Source organism: Struthio camelus, chromosome 20 (assembly GCF_040807025.1).
Source record: "Struthio camelus isolate bStrCam1 chromosome 20, bStrCam1.hap1, whole genome shotgun sequence".
NCBI lineage: Eukaryota > Metazoa > Chordata > Aves > Struthioniformes > Struthionidae > Struthio > Struthio camelus.
The window spans coordinates 1,367,984-1,388,010 of record NC_090961.1 but is presented as its reverse complement, the minus strand read 5'-3'; the positions used below and the strand labels follow the sequence as shown (position 1 = coordinate 1,388,010).

The 20,027-nt window shown below is 39.4% G+C and overlaps 1 protein-coding gene across 4 annotated transcripts in view; it reads right to left on the bottom strand.

Moving 5' to 3' along the window:
- Positions 1-20,027, bottom strand: part of NR6A1 (nuclear receptor subfamily 6 group A member 1) — a 107,732-nt gene that overhangs the window by 81,706 nt on the left and 5,999 nt on the right. For 2 of the 4 annotated variants that reach the window (XM_068914591.1, XM_068914592.1), the window contains exons 2-3: positions 10,281-10,322; positions 2,416-2,475 (exon numbers count right to left, since the gene is read on the bottom strand). In XM_068914591.1, coding sequence (XP_068770692.1) covers positions 2,416-2,475; positions 10,281-10,322 — 102 coding nt within the window. Of the gene's footprint in view, positions 1-2,415; positions 2,476-2,870; positions 2,956-10,280; positions 10,323-20,027 lie in introns of all 4 variants that reach the window. The other 2 variants (XM_068914593.1, XM_068914594.1) reach the window with 2 other exon arrangements.

The window sequence follows — 20,027 nt, the reverse complement described above, 5'->3', positions numbered from 1 at the left end:
ACGTTTGGAAGATTCACTCAAAGCGCAAGTGCACAATCTGGCTTTCCAGTGGCATCCTAAATGATGTACAAGAAAGCACTTGCATGTTGTCATTTTAAGCACAGAAGTTTCACTCAGCCTACCAGTTTTCCCTGCATACACCTGTATGAAAACACAAAAGAAGAAAGTCCTGACAGAGATGTTTGTCTTTACTGCAAATAAATGCGAAAGTAATTCACTGCAATTACACTGGATAAGACATTTCAGACAAACTGAAAAAACTACAGTAAAAGGGCCACTGCCTGGTTTGCTAATGCATGACCTAAACTAAGGTTCAAGCACGTACTCCACAGTTCTTAAGTGCTCTGAATGCACAAATAAGCAAAAGAATTCAGTTTTCTACTCCATTGTGAAAATCCTTAGAGCTTTTGCTTTAATCGAGTTTGGTAATCAGACAACAAGATGTTTGATCGAAGGAAAAAACTCACTAGGGGAAAAACAGCTCAGCAAAAGTATATAGAATTTTTAAAAATTCATGCTTGGGAGGTTTTAGGCATTTTTGGCACTGACTGTACACTTCCCTTCCAGAGATCCTGACTCTGTACGACAGGCAGCAGAACCTACTGCCACTCACGTTAGTCTAACACAACACACCAGGATGCAGCTGAGCACTGGCACACGCTCAGTGCAGCCAGAACTACAAAAATCAGACAACTGGGGCTAGAAAAGCCTTAAGAATTGCCACATGGTGAGTTGCTAGGGCTCCTCTGCTCCAGCTCCAAGAGGCTAGCTCTGCCTAAGCGTGCTGCAGCAGGCAAAGGATGGCACTGGCCCCACCGCCTACCCTGTGCCTCTGCCTGGTGGCACTGCCCCAGCAGACCCACCGCGCACCCGCGCTTGGCTGCTGCAGCTCGGCCTGCCCACCAGCAATGCGGATAGGATCAAAAGACATGAAGACATCAAAAGAACTCCAGGAGCTCAGTTTATTTAGTTTATCAAAAGTTTATATAAATATCTTCATAAAGAACAAAAATTTGACAAGCATTTTTCAGTTCAGCAACACAGTCATGAATGCTCTAGCTAGACAAATGAGCAATAATATACAAAGATTTAAGGGAGAAGGAAGGGTCATTCAATCCTTGTTAGACAGCCTTACTTTTAGTATTTAGCAGATGCATCCTGATAGGAGGTTATTGGGGAAAACTGAGTTTTATTTTAATACCTGTTAACGGACAAGAGACCTGAATGGAGTAAAATTAAGCTATGACAGGCTATGAATAGACATATTTTCATAAGCTGTAAGTCTAAATGGCACTTAAATTGCTGTATATATGCATGTGAAATTTCATCTGTTTCCATATGCAAGTGATCAACTATATGAAAGCCTGGCTAGATGCCTACAAAAAGTGTGCTTTACCAATGAATACACAAACAACTGCATACACATTTGCAACCCTGAGTCTATTATACATTTAATGCACACAACTGTTCTCAATATAGAGGGAGGAACCACATTTCTCACTATAGAGGAGCCCTAGTTCTCCAAAGCTTCAATGCTCTCTCCTAAACATACGCGTAAATCCATCAGTATAACAACATGGATGGTAAAGCCACAGTATCTTGACTGTTAGGCTTTTAGCTGTTCCTGAACATCTGAGAGCTCATTTTAAGAATAATGGTCAGTTAATAATCTGCCATATTTGAAAAAAGCTGAGAGTCCCCCCCCCCCCCCCCCCCCAAAAAAAAAAAGTTGCTTCAAATGAAAAATCTGCACAAAACTCATCCCTCTATTATGAATACAGTTTTCAGTTTAAGCCTGTAACTTCCACAAGTCTGGCAAGGACTTGTTGCCACCTAGCGGATTATCATTGACAAAATACATTTGGTCTTGGATACAAATACCACTAGATGGAGTATTAAAAAAGAATTCTGGATTTGCATTATTGTAAATGTCCAGCAGCTAGGATTTTCAAAGTCTCAAAAAGTTACAGGTCCAGGATTAGAAGAGGATTTTATGAACTGCTTACAATTGTATCAGAAATCCCAGGCTATGAGAATTTCCAAGTATAATTCTGATACACTTAAGATACTTTCACATTAATATAGTTTACCAGCACCTCAAGTTTTTCAGTCATTGTATCACTATACCACACAAGCATCTACTTTACAGCTTCCATTGACACATCTCTAGTGGGAAAACACTTTACACAGCAGGGTTATACTGGTGTAAACACTGATACGCAGACCTGCTCCATGCTACTTTCGGGAGAAAGAGCTTATCAGGTATCCTGATACCAGCATCCCCACCTCTGTGCATAAGCATTAGCTGTAAAACTTCTCAAAGTTTGTACAGTGAAGTATGAGTTCACCGCTTTGGTGAATCTCAGAGTAAGAAATTCCACTTCATCATATGGGGCAATAAAAAGTGGTACTTACTACCCATGGAGTTCATAGGAAGGACAGGAGAAGAGGAACTCATCTGCTCCACATCTGTAGCTAATGGGAAAGTGAAAACAAGATTGTTATGTGCATTTTACCAAGTGCTTTAAAAAAACTTTTATTTTGAAGTTATTTTTACATTTAAATGAAGATATGCATATCTTCATTTATCTGTAGACGGAAGTTGCTTTGAGAAGCAGTTAACTTCTAATAACGCTGTCCTTTCCTCTTTTAAGAGATTTTTCTCTCACATACACATTATCTCCAGATCTACTTTTCAGAGCAGCCATTTCTAACCTGGTAACTTGAGATGGCTTGAGAACAATCACATGAAAACAATTTTCACCATGAAGAAATCCTAAATACGGTCAGCTTTAAATTGCATACAATATCAACTTCTAAAATGGAGCTTTACTTTGGAGTGAAAGCAGAGGATGGTATCCCAGCTGTACCTGGACTGCCTTCAGAATATTCCTTATCACAAGAGAGCTCCCCTTCCACAGGTTTGCAAAATGCTGGCATCACTTCACGTTTGACCTGAAGGAGCATCAGAAACAAGCGTCTCTGAAGACAAAGATATTCCAAAAGCTTTGTTTTCTGTAACAGTTGAAAGAGGAAACAAAACTACCTTCCTATGTTTTGCTAATTAAACAAAACCAAATCAAAGTCAGAACCTGATCTGAATCAAGTGCCACATACTGTCTGCATTTTGGAAAGGATCCACCTTTCCAAGACCCAAACCAGGAAAACAACTATTTTCCAAGAACAGAGTAGGTTTTAATCTAAGCAGATCAGGTAAAACAGTGATACAGTCTCTTTGGGGTTTGATCTCTCACACCTTTTTTTTTTTTTTTTTTTTAAATGGACATTCAGTCTCATCACATTCCTACAAACTCCCAAGTTATCCAGCAAAAGTCTCCATCATTTTGATGCTAGCAGATACCAGGTCATTGTATGTAATTCTCACATTTAGCTTTAAGACCCAAGAAATGCATACTACAACTTTACATTCCTCAGCTATAGAATACAATCTTAGAAGCATAACTTCAGCCCACAGCCAGGGCTTGTAATTGGTCCAAATATTGTGTTTTACACTTTTTATAGTTCTGATTTATTCAGCAGCACGCCATTCACTGAAGACTACTGTTTACCACTAAAAAGTACAAAGTTTGGGTCTAATTAGGCAAACTACAAACAAACGTAAAAACTTTAGCAGACCATTTTTATAGCACGTGACAAGCAGACATAGCACCATGCTTATGTTAACCTAATCCTTGTACCACACTTTTGTGCCACACCTATCAAGAGCACTTCACTTAGGAACCTGCTCTGTGGTTTCACATATCAACATGCTAAGTACCAGCCACAGTCAAAGAGCCACAATAAAAACAATGACAGGTTTATTCAAAATGCCAAGGGTTATGCTTATGCTATTCTCTGTTAAAATTATGGAGATATTTCTGAACAAATTCATTTATATCTGACTTGTCTCTTACTTGCATTTCTTACACCAGCCTTTGGAAAGCTGCACGCAACACTGCTGGACTGCAGCATTTCTGACAGTCACTCACACTGTGGAGTATATTTTTCAACTGCTTACAGGACCAAAAACTGGTTCTGTATCTTCCTGTTTTCTACTTTATTTCTATAACCTCCCTAACGCAGGGATTGCTAACCCCCAAAAGAGTTAGCAGGTCATAAACCATATCCTTTTTTTTTTTTTTTTAAAGTAAAAAGATTCTTCACATGCAATACAGCAATTTCAGATACCTGTAAAGAGTTTAGCATTTTCTCCTCTATAACAGATATATATATCCTTTCCTATATAGCCAAAATAACCTGAGAAGTTGTAAGTGTGGCATTAAATTTGTTCTTCTGAGAATGGTAAAGATTTAGAGTCCATGTAAGTATCAGTATTGTGCACAACTCAGCTTTCAGAAAGGTTGAAGTAGCAGATTAGCAGATGGTCATTTAGAGGTTACCTGCTGCTCTTTGGCAAAAAGAGGTCAACTGCCCCACAAGTCAGCCAGATGGCAGAGAGCAGTCGCAGAGCGGTCAGCAGCAGCCTGTACTACTTGAGAAGCGATTGTGTGAACAACAATCACTTAGGGCAGTAAGCTACACCTGCAAACATCTGGAATAATTTATCAAGTATCAGTCAAAAAGCAACCAAATAAAGCATGCGCCTTCTGAAGAGAAATTTCTGAGTGGTAAGCATTTAGGGAGAGATCCGGTTTAAGATTCAAGTCCACTAGTTTTCTAGATTGTTCACCATAACATCACATTAAGGGTTATGAACAACAGAAGTGTAATAATATTTCCTAGCTATTCTTAGAAAGGGTAATTTCAATCAATGCTTGAAGTTATGTAGATTTTTTTTTAAATTACTATTTGCAGTATGTTCACCAAGGCTAATACACTATGGTCACAACTGTCTCATTGTTCAAGTTTGATGGTACTAGAATTCACTTGATGTTCTCTCAAGTATTGCTAGCAACAAAATAATGCCCTGCTCAGTAGCTGGCTGAGCTTCCACAAACTGTATGAACAGGAAACAAGTCTAGTATGGGGAAAAAGCAGTAACACTTAAAAATATTGCTATTCTTGTACTACTGGGAAGGCTATTTAGAACCTATTAATCTCAAATCATGCTTCAAAAAGCTTTAAAACAACTTTATAAGAGTGCAAATAATTATACTCCAAGGTGCCTTGAATAAGTGGACTTTAAAATCTCTCATCCATGTAAATTAATATTTAAAAAAATTCAAACAGCTTTTTATAAAACATGCGAATACCATTTTTCTCTTCTTATCCATTTCCCTCACCCTCCTCTCCAGTCCTTTCATTTCCCTAATTATATGCAACACATTAAACTCCTAAAAACAATTCAGCTAAGAGAGGAGATATGAATTAACAACCCACTAAAATTTTGGGAACAGGTTTGCCCTAAAAGATGAAAAGGACAAAAGTCTGCTCAGCTATGAAGAACAGCTGCTACCAGCGCAACTATTTACCCTCTGACCTTTCTGCTGCCCAATACGAGAACAGTGCCAATTGTTTTCTAGTATTATATACTGTTTACAAGCCCTGAGTGGCATGAAAGGAATTAATAATTTAGCTCATGGAGCTGATGACCTTTATTGGGGTACCTCCTATTTGCCGAGCAGAAATCAGAGCAAAAAGCTGCCTTGAAGCCACAGGGTTGCTTTAAGAGTTTCTCACTTTACAACCTAATTGGCCACCATAACATAAATCAATTATTTCTCCTGTTTTAAGCAACAATGCTACCTTTTCTCAGCCACTCGATTTCCAACTTCCCTTGTATCAAGCCAGGCCTTGTTCTTTGAATTTTACAGCTGTATAGTAAACATGATGGCAAGAACAGCTTGGAGAGCTTTGCAGGATTAGGAACATTTGGAAATGCTAGCAAAAGAGGTTATGCTATTTTGAACTTCTCTTGACCTTTGACTGCCCTTGTCCCTGTTTATGCTAATTGAAGGGGTACATGGAGGCTACTCCTAGAAATGAACTTAGCCTGAACCTGTGACATAGCATTGGACTCTGAACATTTCAGTGCATGAGTTTTAGTCCCCCCACAAAGGGTTGTCATCTTCCTACATACAGGAAGAGTACAGTAGCTAGAACATGGCACCCTGAACAAATGCAGGAATACCTAAGACCAAAAGAAGCAGAAGAGCATGCAGATTTGTGAGCTGTATCTTTTCCCACTGTTTCTGACCAACTGTTAGCCTACTGAAGATGAATTTCACATGTGTTAGTTGGGTAAAATGCAGTGGAGCTTATGGGGAGGCAGAAAGAAGAATCTGCATAGTAAAATATCAGTCAGTTGAATATTTTGCTAAAGACTTCTGAAAATGTATGCTAAAAGCAGGGATTCTGACTGGATTAACTTCGGTTAGAAGGGATGTCTGGAGCTCATCTAATCCAACCTTCCTCATGAAATAGAGCTAGTTGCAAGGCTGGGTCAGGCTGGTCAGGGGCCTGTACAGTCAAGAGACTCTCCAAGGATGGAGATTCGCGGCCTCTGGACATCAGTTCCAGTGTTGCACCACTCCCACCATGGATTTTTTTATTTTTTCTCCCAGAGAAGCCCAGTAGGAATCTCTCTTTATTGCAACTTGTGACCATTAGCTTGACCTTTCACCATTCACCTCTGAGATTTTGGCTCCGTTTTTTCTTTAGTCCCACTTTTGAGTGGAAGACTGCAATTTGATCCCCACTTAGACTTCTCTTCTCCAAGGCAAACAAATACAATTCCCTCAGCCCCTCCTCATTTGTCATGTATTCCAGCCCCCAACCATCTCAGCAGCCCTGCGTTGGACTTGCTTCAGTTTGTCAACCTGTCTTGCACAGGGCAGCCCAGAACTGGGCACAGTATTCTAGATGCAACTTACCAATGTCATTACAGGGGGGAATAATTACTTCCCTCAACCTTGCTAGCGCAAGCCAGCATGTGGTTAGCTCTCATTATCACAAGCACACCCTAATGATTCGCATTCACAAGCTTCACCAGGACCCCAGGTCTTTTTCTGCAGAGCTGCCCCCAGCTGGCCACTCCCCAGCCTGTACTGTTGCATAGGGTTATTCAGTTCCCGGTGCAGGGGGTGGCATTTGTCTCTGCTGGACTTGGAAGTTTCAATCAGTCCTTTCATCCAGCTTATTGAGATCCTTCTGAATAGCAGCTCTGCCCTCCAGACCATCAATCTGGTGTCATCTGCAAAAGTGATGAGTGCACTCCATCCCATCACCCAGGTGTTTGGTGAAATAGCTAAATAATATTGGTCCCAGTATTGGCTCCCAAGGACCACCAATACCTGGCCAAGTAGTCTTTGAACTCGTGATTGCTACCCTTTCAGCCAGATAGCCCAGTTTGTTTTTCCACCTACTTTTCCCACATTTCCCCAGTTTAGCTGGAAGGATAACACAGGAGACTGTAAAAAGCCTTGCTTAAGGTTAAGGAAAATGACATCCACTGCTCTCTCCTTGTTCAGAGAGCCAGTCACTTCATCACAGAAGGGAATTGGGTTAGTCGGGCATGATTTGCTCTTAATAAACCCACGCTGAATGTTCCCAATTACCTTCCTGTCCCTGGAAATATCTTTTAGGGGGATTCGCTCCCTACTCTTCCCAGGGACTGAAGTGAGGCTGACCAGCCTGCAGTTCCCCAGATCAAGCTACTCCTGAGCAGAGCCGAGTAAAAGGTGATTCATTATCCCTTATCAGCTAATTTTACTATACAGAAACATTCCTCCCCTTTCCCCTACATTGGGGAAGAGCTTCTATAGCCTCACCTCAACACTGAAAATACATGCTGTTTGGAAAGGGGACTGGGAAGTAGGGTCATCCCATGGTAAATATTTTGAATTGTTTCCATTAACATGGAAAACAATCATAGTTCCTATTTATCAACATAATGAAAGAAAGATAACAGTTTAATGTTCTACATAAAGAGTTGTACCTACACTGTATTCTACAAAATATACTATCCAGACATTGCTATATTAAATGTCTGTTTACATTCCAAGTAAAATTCTGTTGGTATGGTATCTGATTTATTGATGCCATCAAAAGTCACAGGATTCCTGGAATGCCTCTTGAGACACAAAAATTGGAGCAGAAAGGAGATATGGGTTGCAGTGATATCGGCTTTACCATATAAGTTATGGACAAGATTTTCACGCGTCTTCTGCATTTTCTTAAACAGGGTGCAGTGCACCTTTTGAAATCTGACTGCTCCACTACTTAACTGGGTGATTTTGCTGGGGGGGTTCTTTCAAAAAACTCAGTGGTACAAATGGAAGTGCTCTCAGAGACAGCACTCGAAACAGCAGAGTAACAGTAGGGCTGCTGCAGACAGTTACATTGCTACATTTAAGAGTACAAAAACATGGATAAGGGAAGGTAAAACAGACCAGCTTCTCTGCAGTAGCTGCTCATACACACACTCTCACCCAACTATTTCTCTAAAGAAAAGGGTTTGTATTAATTTTGCATCTTATTTTAGACTTCTAGGCTGCAGAAAGGGGAAATTTGCTACATATTTGTATTCCAGAAGCAAAGCTTTTTCTAAAAAAGTTCTGATTATGAAAAAAGCCTCCAAGCATGTCTCAAATGCAAAGTGACATTCAGTCACTTAGAGTACAGGCAATCGGAAATAAGAGCCCCGAGAGGTGCACTGGGTATTCAACTCAATAGGGAAGAAAACTGTAATAATCAGATCTACACACATCTTACTAAAACACCTAATTTCTTTGCCTATGAATTGAGATTCTTGTCAATCTTTCTCCACAGATTAACACTGAAGTGTTTTAGTCTTCTGGTGATGTTCATTTTTACTTTCAAAAATGTTTTATTCATAACCAAGATTACATGTTCTGAAATCCTAAACAAGTTCCTAAAGCAGCCAGGCTTTTAAACATTACGACAGATAATCAATACAGCAGTGTATTTTTGCATTCAATTATCATAGACAAATGGGGACCTCAGGATGCACTATTTCCCTTGTTCACAAGGGAAAGATTCATCTGTTTTCAAAAGACAGCCTGTCCTGATTTGAGAGCAAGAAAAAAAGCCTACAACAAAGTAGTAAAAACTTATACTAAAATCATATTTAGTTGAATTTGCATTTCCAATTTGAATTAATAATCTCAGTTTGCAGTCTGTTTATTTTGGGCCTCTCTTCTCTTTAGGAAGATCTCGATATCCAAGATTTTCTTTCTACAAGCCTACTTCAATAGCATATTTACTCTCAACCTTTTTGATAAGCTGGATAGGCCAAGACTATCAAGCTGCCTCAACCTCTTTGGGCAATCCCCAGTATTTTAAGAAATCAACATTAGGTTTTTATGCAGCACTATACAACATTAGCATTCCAATGCAAAGCTGTCAGTATTAGATAAGCAGGAAATATAAAAGACCTTCTACTTACAACTTCCAGAGGATCACATCAGTGCTTTTTGCTACAGCATGGCAATGATAGGCACTTATTCTCTATAAATACCTTCTAACTGTTTCGCAGCCAGTGCTTCCCAGCATGCAATTCCCCATTCCACAGGCATGCTGTCTTTGTCCCAAGGCACGGATTTTTGCATGTGCTATACCTGGAGTATGTTTTGGTTGAACAGGATATTGCTTACTATGCAGCCCACACTACTTCAATATTGAAACATCAGTTGCATAATCACTCTGTAAATCTTTGTACTGTCCATAAATTAGTGGTAATCCTATATTTACTTTTTGATCACTGATAAAACGTTGGCTAACATCAGTCCTTGGCATACTACTATAGCAATATCCATCTATTCAGTCTAACGTATTTACCTACATTAAAAAAGAAAATTAACTGATGTTACACAAGAGTAGAGATGTTACTGATGTTTTGAGTTAACACCAACCCAGATTAATACTTGCCTGCTGATATTGACATTATGTCGTACAGAATATGCAATGAATTAGGTTCCAAATTAGCCAGTATGCCTAGAGATGAGTGCTTCCAGATGCCACACACCACTGCTTCAGACTAGAAACACTGCACTATAAAGAGATTTTTCCATCACAAAACAGGTAACGTGTCATTTTAATTCAATAGCCAGTGCATGAATGGTGCTGACAAACTGATCTAGAGAAGAGCAGACATGAAGAGCTCTGAAAACAACTTTTCCCTAACCTCAAGGCAATGAATTTAACAGCATTTATCTCCAAATTTTAATTAGTGTAGATAATAGTACAGCTTTAATTTTAATGGACTTCAGCTGAGCACTGCCAATGCCCACTAAAACTTTGCTCGCTACACTAACCCTTCCAACTCTGGAAATGAAAGAAGGAGACTAACTAGTACTTACTAGCAGACGAATCATGGTCTGTTGAAGGATCTTGACAGAATCCTACAATGTGAAAAATAGGTATAAGCGCTAGACATTTTAAAACAATTTTCCTCGTTGTCACCACACACACACACACACACACACACACGACTGAACCATTAAAACCAATCATTGAATGTATAATGAACTTTAAAACATGGTATCAGGAACAGGGTGAAAGCTTTACAACTGCTTAGGTAGAGGATATTCCTACAATGCTTATAAAATAGGAAGGTTTAGTTACAGCAAATATGTTTACTGTATCAGATAAGAGCTACTGTTGGCATTCTGTATTTAAATCTACAACTCTTATTTTCAGTCTAGGGAAGTAACAGGTTTTAGAAATATGATATATTCTTAATTGTATAAATTGCATAAATCAGAGCTGTTGAAACAGCACGTTACATGAAAGAACCAAATCAATGAATGTGCTTAACATTTAATTTGTCAATGAGGGTACAGCTCTGGCTTCTGCTCTTTCATTTTTTGAGGTCCTCATTTCCTAAAGGCCACGACAACAGCCTCGTCACTGGACGCTCATGCTGTCCCACGCACATAACAACTATGCACCAGGCAGCTCACACCTTAACTCGGGTCAGTCAGATCAGCACGCCATGGGCATGAGCACGCTGATGCTGAACTCCTTCCTGAAGGCAGAGACACAAACAAGACGGCTGCTACGCTGTAGTTTTAGAGGTACCTGGACACCGAGAGCAGTCACAGCTTGCTGTGACTGTACGGTTTATTATGGAATGTAAGAGTTCTACGTCATGGTATAAACATTTTCCTTTCTATATTATTCCTTAGTTCAAACATCTCATTGAAGATAAATTACACTTAGCATCCAACCTGCCACAGTCAATGAAAATTAAGCCAGAAATGTAAGAGAGTCCCCATGACCAGTTTGGACTGAAAGTTTTGGGCATATCATAGCTTAAATGCTTTTAATATTAGAGTCTTCAAACTGCAGTAACCTACTTCAAAAGGCAATACAAGTTGCCCAATCAGGCACGTTGCAGTAAAACGCTCAGCTGAAAAGCACCACTTAAACTCAAACACATACTCAGTGGTGCTTTCATAGCTTTAGCATCACCTTAACATATGTGACCAGCTCATTACAAATTTATTAATAAAGTCTTTATTTTATGAAATTTATATAGTGAACTACAGCCTTCTAACCTCATTGACAGCTTCCCATTTAATCCTACAAATACCAGTATTTGGGGCTTTGTTAGAGTGAGAAGCTTACACTAAGAATTTGGCCTCCCAGGGATGGGGATTACGTACACACAAGAATCGAGAGAAATTTGATTCTTTCTCACCACCTACCTCTCTGCCTACTGTCTACAATGTTTGCAAACCGTATTAGCTCCCCTGCTGATTGCAATTCCAGAAACACTTTCCTTTCTCTTTCAGAGTCATTCCAGCCACATCTGTCTACTCCTAAAATCTCATTTTGTAGGATGCCATCAGCTTTTCAGTGCAGTAACACACAGCTAAGTGTCTTAAAAAGCACATCAGAAAATGTTTGAGAACTATCAAAGATTCCTCAGGGTAGAAGCATCATTCCTCATGTTTTAAAGATACTTGTCTACAGTTGCACTAGTAGATTACCTTAAATACAGGAAAAATGCCTACGTTATAAAGAAGGAAGCTCCCATTCTTCTTAATGGGAAAGTTATTTTGGAGTGAATTTAGTATACACTGTTGCTCTGAAGAAAAATCTGAAGCTTTAATTCTATTTTGAACCACCTTCATAAAAATAGCACAGGACTTCATGTTTTACTAGGTTCCATAACAGGCAGTTTACAACTTTGCTTTTTTTTGTCTCATGTTTTAAGAGTTATGATTACAAGTTTTAGACTTCTAAAGCAATTGTTACATTTGTTGCTATGAGAAATCTATGCATGTTACTCCTTTTGAAGCAGAGTAATCTACTAGGTAAGCAAATATCAGTGTTTAAAGATCAGCACTTTATAATTTTTTTCAAAATCAGACTAAGCAGTCGGTAGTTGCGATTTATCTCCCAAGCTTTTTCGTAGCAGCAAAAAGGCTGCTTAAAGGAATTATGCTCCTCAGTTTACTTCTCTGCCTCTCAGTATAGTGGGAGATTATTAAGCATATCAGAATCTCCTCTTCTGTATGACTTCACTATCAACTTTAGGAAAGTAAAGGTATTTGAAAACTTACATTCTACACAGCTAAAACATGAATGGAAAAATCACACTAAGTCATCAGTGAAAATAAGCTGGTTTCCTCGTTAACAGCTTGATGAAAAAGCCATGCTTACCCAATTTACCACTTTTTTTTAAATGGAAAATACAAAGACCACAGTGATCTTGAGACCCTGTTTGTTCTACAGAGCTTATTACAGTTCTCCTTCATCCCTAAAGCAGACGCACGTCACCTGGGTATGCTGGCAGACTGAGTCTGACCATCCTTCGCTGAACACTTAGCACTGACGCTCTTCAGCCACCCTCCCGTGCCCGGGGAGCCAGCACGTGCCACCAGCGGCCACCCCTCAGGGCTGTCCACCAGCAAACGGGAAAAGCTGCTCACACCATGCCCTGGTGCAAGCACCACCACAGCCAGGCCCACAACTGGAGTTGCTGCACTTCACCAGTGAACCACTTCGAAACGAATCACCGCTAACACCTATGAGCTACCGCTTGTGATAAGGGGCTCGCGCTCTCTCCCGAGAGCCTGCACGTGCTGAAGTCTGAAAGAGGCGTTACAGAAAGCCAATGATTTCAAGGGGCAATGAACTGAATTAAAAGTAGCCAGGCAACATTTTATTTGAGGGGTAATTTAGACTGATACTAGACTTGTGTGTGAGGAAAAAGATTTAGTACTTCATTTTATGTGCTGGGGATACAGGTCAAATAGCTGGAAAGCTCAAGTGTAAACGCTCATCTGCAAAGCTTTCATACATAGGGACAGTACACTTCTGCTGCTAAAAAATATAAATATATATTCATTACAACTCTTAAGTTGCAGTTTAACTTTTAATCCCTGCAATTTTAATCCCATGCAAAAGCATGAAGGGCTTGTATTCCTGCTACTCTGCAGGTCTACCTGGCATTGTCATACTTGCTGCATCTGTACAGCACAGTAATCCTTCAAAAGTCATCACTCGGTGCTATCATGAGGACTATTCCCTCTTTATGAGGCGAGGGCATTAACATGCAAGTGACCTGTGGGTCAGTCCACCTGGCTTCGGACCTGCCAGCCCACGCAGGACAAGACATGGGCATGGTAATCAACTCCTACACATACACATATATATATACATTCAAGAATATATGTTCATACTTTTCATTTCTCAATGGTATTCTCAGTTTTGCTAAATAAGGATCTGAACAAGTCATTGCAAACAACTGGCAGAGAATCAGTTCTGACAGCTATATTGAACTAAAAAAAGCCAAAAAATACCATGAAACAAAGAGGCTGATAAGTGCCAAGAAGCTCCGTCAGCTTCCAGCAGTATTTTAATCTTCCATCACTTAGTTTCTTGCTGTAGCACTTGACAAGCTGGTCCTGAATGGCAGACACTCGCCCCGTATTCAAGCAGGACAGAAGTGCCACCACACAGTCCATGCTTGTTCTGGTCTCATTTCTCAGGCGACTGTCTCAGCAGCGCTCAGCGTCTTCGTACTTACAAATCAGAGTGGAATCGCTCTTGTCAGTTTTCTCTCCTCGTATGTTATTTACAGATTAATCATTCTATAAAAGCAAAATAAGAACACTCCCACCTAAGCATTTGCTGCCGCTGTTCATCACTGTCACGTTTCACAGATGGCCCATGTTCTGCTTGGCCAGCGGTGTGGTGTAAGGCCTGTCATTTGAGCACGAGCCTACTTCACCCCCCATCCCACGACCACAAACAGTGTCCAAGCTTGCAAACATCTTACTCTGCTAAAGAGGTACGGAATAAGTGTTATCTTCCTTATCAACCAAAAGGACAGTTCATATAACGAGTTTCAAAACACCTAATCAACAAGGCTCAACTCAGGAGGCATGGGCTCAAAAAGAACACCAGAAAAAGGTTTTCCACATGATTTTATACCAGAGTAGTGCTAATTGGGGGGGGGGGGGGGGGGGGGAGTCTTGAAGATACTTCCAGCTACGTAAAAAGTCTGCAGAATTGGAATAGCCTAGTTTCAGAGCAATATAGCCCACATTAGTGATACTCTTGCTAATAGGGCTGAAACTTTAAATTCACACACTGACAGAATGACAAGTAGCTCGGTACTTTCACTGACTAAGAAAAGAGGAGCTAGTGTTTAAGAACAGGGAGATATTAAGTACCCCCATTGGATTTCTCAGTAAGCAAAGTAAGCTAGCACTGGCAAGTCTCTACAAAATAAAATAAAGTTTCCATTTCCAGACAGTTAAGTGTGAGCATGCAGTTTTACCCTCTTTACTTATGATTTCTACATATAACCCATTCTACTTTTCCAGAGATGTGCTTGCAACCATTCTGCACTGCTTTTCTGTGTCTCAACTGCATTCTTCCTACTTATGATCTTCAGCGCTCATCCAAGGCTACCATTAAACGTTTTACCAAACAGCACAGTACGCCATTGTATCTAACCTCTTTCGCAATGAGGAAAAGCCATAAATTTATTTCAAGACAGCTTTAGATTCAAGGTCATTTCAAAGCTTTTAATTACTAACTGGGATTTTAGGATTTTGTCCTTGGTATTTAAGAGCAGCTGGCAATCTCATTCATTATTAACTGTTACGCATTTGCATTGCGGACAAGTAATTTTTTAATACTTGACACAACAGTTACTGGCAAACAATGCTAGCTGAGTTGTGTACATGTGACAAGCACTGTCAATTACATACATATGCTCTAAGATTTGCTAATAAAGTATCCCAGCCTGTAATCTCAAAATATGTCAGAAACTCATGTTTAACGCACACTTAAGAAAAATAAGCAGAAAACTAGTATTCTGATGCAACATTCCCTAAGTTGTAAGAGTTAGAAATACTCCTTCTCAGCAGACAGAGGATGTACCGGAACACTACTCGTTATCCATATGGTATTTAATGGAAGGCAGCTATATGTCAAGAAAAGGCATTTAGCATTTCACACAAACATTACATGAATAAAATGTTTTGCCAAAAAACTCGGCTCATCTTTTCCATGAAGACAGCGCAGAAAAGGGTTTTTGCTCCCCCTCTCCGAGCTCCAAAGCTGCCCGTTGAGGTAGGCCACCTCTGTTTGAGGTCAACCTGGCCCCTGCTTTGCTGTCCCAGCGCTGGTGGGTACCAGAGAAACCCCTTGCACTCTCCACCCACTCCGGGACAATACCCGAACAGAGGAGCAGCAGCCACAGGGAGGCCACAAGCACAGCTCTCCCAGCTGGAGAGACAGCTCTGCAATTGAGGCCAACAGTGTGGGAGGGGGGACGACAGAAGAAACAGGACAAAAGGCTCTTGCAATGTGGGCTTTTGGCCTCCTACCGCCAGGAGGAAAAAAAAATCTAGTACTTTCCTGAATATGTTTTTAATGTATTAAAATGTTAGATGTGGTTTTTTTTTTTTTAAGTTACATTTGTTTCACATCTCTCTAGCTATTAAAACAGAAAAAGGAAAACAGGCAAAGCATTCTAAAGAAGTACCAAAATCTGTACCAAAAAAACTCCAACTAAACACCCATTAAAGCAGAAAGCAGCAGCAGCAGAGCTTCAGAGAACTAGCCAACAAGAAGCACCTCCGTGAGCAGGCTGCCAGCTGAAGGTTACCCAAGCCAAGTTTAAATCAAGCATCAGAAGAACAACTCTGAGCAAGTGCATATTAGGGCCAAGAGCTGCCTGCTTTTTATTCCATAGGAGAAATGGAAGAAACATTTTTCCAGTGAAGGAATTCTAGCAATCTACTTGCCAATTATCTCACTTTAAGTATTATGGCATTTCTTATATAATAGTTACTGCAGAGTTTTTCATAGAAAGAACAAAATTATAAACAACTCTTTCCAATTTGTAGCATCTTATTAGAAAAATCAGTTCATATAACTCCTATCCACTTGCTACAATTTAATATTCTACAGAGGTTGACAATTACTACTTATTATTGGGAAACATATATATATTTTTTCTAACATAGGTGAAAGCTATAAAAAAGGGACAAGCATCAGCAGATGGCATTTCATCCCCACTGCCACAGCTTGAAAAACAAACTATTTTAAACTGCTTCATGAAGGAGCTGTAAAATCTTAAAGAGTTCTGATCCTGTAGAGGAAAAAGAGCATTTTGTTGAACTTGCAGTTTACAGAACAAGGCGGCTAATGAGCTGGGGACAAAACCTTCACTTATCGGCTATACACAGGTGAAGAATAAGATCTAGAAGCAAAATGCAGCCCAACTTAATCCCTGGGGGAAAAAAATCTTTAGCTTAAGCTTAGGTTATATACAATAAACAGTTTTCTTCTCAGAGTCCTTTATAAAGGACAGAGCCCTTCAATACCAAATGTGTAAGTTACTACTTGGGAATAAGCACGAACACAACAATCTTTTTTACTCTGTCAACATGAAGGGACATTTTTGGTAGGGCCAGTGATTCCAATTTCCCACATTGTGTGATTGATTATGCTCTACCCCTTAGAAGGTTGATTGGTTTCCTGGTGCCAGGAAAATGATTGATGAATATTTCAAGACATGGGCCTCTCTTCCTGCTGGGTGTCCTTTTTAAATGTCTCCAACAGGCCTGGGGATTTTCCTTTATGCAGTTTTGTTTAATGCATAAGTTTTCAAGACTAGAAAGTGTCATTTTTAAGGATATCATCCTGCGATAGCAATAGTTCAGTGAGCAGAGTTGCTATGCAAATCAAAATGAAATACTAAAGGTCAACTTCCTTCAGTGTTATGGTGAAAAACTAATACAGTACGCATCAGGTAAGGACAAAAATGGAAGCAAAGAAAAACTTCATAAAGCCAACAAGCAAAAAGTAAAAGGCACAACTAACTACACTGTTAATTTACTACCATGAATTGGTAAGCTATTGCACAGCACTTGCACTGAATTAATCTGTTTTGTCCGTTGTCTTCAATTTTGTAAAACTTGGTAACGTTTCCAGCAATAGGCCTTTTAAAGGTCCATTCTGATGGGAGTTTGGGTTTCTTCTATGCCCCCCCCCCACACACACACACTTTCGAAAAAACAAACTTTAAAGCTCAGAACAACATTCTATCTAGCAAGCACCAATTAAGATTTTCTAATGAAGCAATTATGAGACTAAGCTATGATTACCCAGTTTGCATGCTGGATCAATGTCATCAACATAAAGACACCAAAGAGCTTTATGAATATTTCAAATCTATCTACAAACATCTTTCAGTTAGCACAGGCTTTTAATTTAGTATCAGACTCTAATATACCAATTTTTTTTTTTTATTTGGGGGAGGGTGGTTCAAGAAAGTTTCAATTATTTTGGCACCATAAAAAAAAGGAGTCAAACTGGAGCTTCATCCTAAGACTACAGGAGAGGATCACAATCTCAACCAACTGACCACAGCTCTCTGCCATCTGACAGCTATAATTTCAACTAGTTCATACGATGCAACCAGGAAAAGAAAATTCTCTCTAGCTGTTTCTAGCTTTGCTGCTGTAAAAGACCAAAGTGCTCACGATCGTTATACCTATGCTCTAAGCACATAGGCCCGTGTGCTGACAAACTCACGTGGAACAGCAACAGCAAAGTAATGCTCAACTCTACTGTTTCTAGAGGAAGCGCCTTCCCCAACTGCTGCTAAAAAATACCAGGTTGACAGCCTCTAAAAGAATCTGGACACTAAAGTTTGTGTTTATAACTAAACCACCCTAAAAATATCTTTGGTTTATATAAACATACAGGAAAGTTAATTTTCTGTCATTTAGAAACCTGACCAGGATCCTATGGGAAAGTAAAACAAAGGGATACAAAACAATGCAGATGCTAGGAGCTCTAAAGCAATCCACAACTGTATCACTAACATCCTTTTACCACAGAGGTTTACATGGATGCTGTAACTGGTTGTCATTAGACTCTGACATCAGTTAAATTGCTACTTTACTTAGCATTTGCTGATACAAGTCATGCTATGTCCAGCAATCTGTAAATCATCTGGTACCAACATTACTTTTTCCAGAAACACCAGTCTGTAGCAGAAACCATTTCAGCTTATGTTTGGGTCGCTTTACGTTTTAGTGAAAATTTGCTTAAAATAAAGGTCATTTAATAGTACTTTTGACAAACAGGTAAGTTACAAAAAAATGAGAGTTACACAGTATTTCTGTCATTATAGATTCACACTAGTGTACTGCTTCTGCAGAGTTACAGTTTGTTTAATTATTTTTAATAAGGCATGCTTGTCTGCCTTCTGGAAGGGCAAACTGGACTCCAACTAGACTTGGGAATTAACCACAAAAGGTATCACTGTTTAAAAATCTGTAAATGATGAACTTGGTTTTATGTAGAAAAAGGAGAAACAAAACTTCACAGAAGGCATCAAGTGAAATAAAAATGGCCAGGCTGGAACATCCCAGTTTTGACTCGTGGCAACAAACAAATTCTCTAGACTATTAAGAAGGCAATTCCAAAAAATCTGAAGTACTCCCAATGAGTAAGGTATAGTCCTGCACAAGGAACAGCAAAACCAAGCTCTTTCAGCACACAAACAGTTCAGTAAACATAGGCTGAACAAAGCAACTTCCCACTGAACTGACATCTGAAGTTCTCACTCTGGAAAAAAAAAATCCTACTTTAAAAATAAAACACAAGCTCACATTCTATTGCAGATAACCCAAGATCGCAGCTAGATGGTCACCTATCTTAAAACAAAGCTCCAATAATAAAGCAAGCTGTATTATATTAAATTATTTATAGGCAAGAACAATCACGACTTGTGACTAACAGGGCATTTCATTGAACTCACTTACAGAATACGCGCAGGATATTTACTCTTAGCAAAAACGTACTTAAGAGACTTAAAGTAGCAACATGCTGCTTAATACCTATTGCCAAACGACATCCAAAAAAGTCAAGTTACAGTTGTGTAACTGAATTAGGAGATTTTTTGGAGGATGGAGTTAGTATTTGGAAGAAATTCCAGAGACCAGAAGTTACTTTCAAGTTTTCCACTACAACCGTGAAAGCCATCATTTTATCACTTGGCTTCATGATTTAACATTAAAAAAAAATACAGCAGATAAACACGAACTTGCCAGATAGCAGTGCCAGAATAAGTATAAACTCAGAAGAATACTGTAATTTTTTAATAGCAAGTGTGCACTTTTACAGTTTCAGAAATATTACACCTGTAACCGATCAATTAGTAATACGGAGCGAATCCACCATGCCAACCTGAGCACAGCTTAAACCTTTAGAAATATGACCACTGCCATTCATGGTTTCTGCTTCAATAGCTTATATGGTTGTGTGTGACAAGAAACTTTGAGATTCAGTCCCAAGGGCTTCACAATTCTGGGATCTATTTACATGAAACATTTAAAGTTTCCATCAAGTTTCAGCAGAGAGATATGTTTCAAGACAAGGACGTTACAGTAGTTTGTAGTCAGCCTGACATTAGAAGTTGGGTCAATTCTTAGCATTTTTTTCTGATGCATCCTCAAAGAGGAAAGGATCAAAAAACAATGAATTATTCACATTGACTAGATTTTAAGTCTAAATTTCACATTTACAAATCTAGTAATTGGGATGATTAGGCAATGGGAATTAGA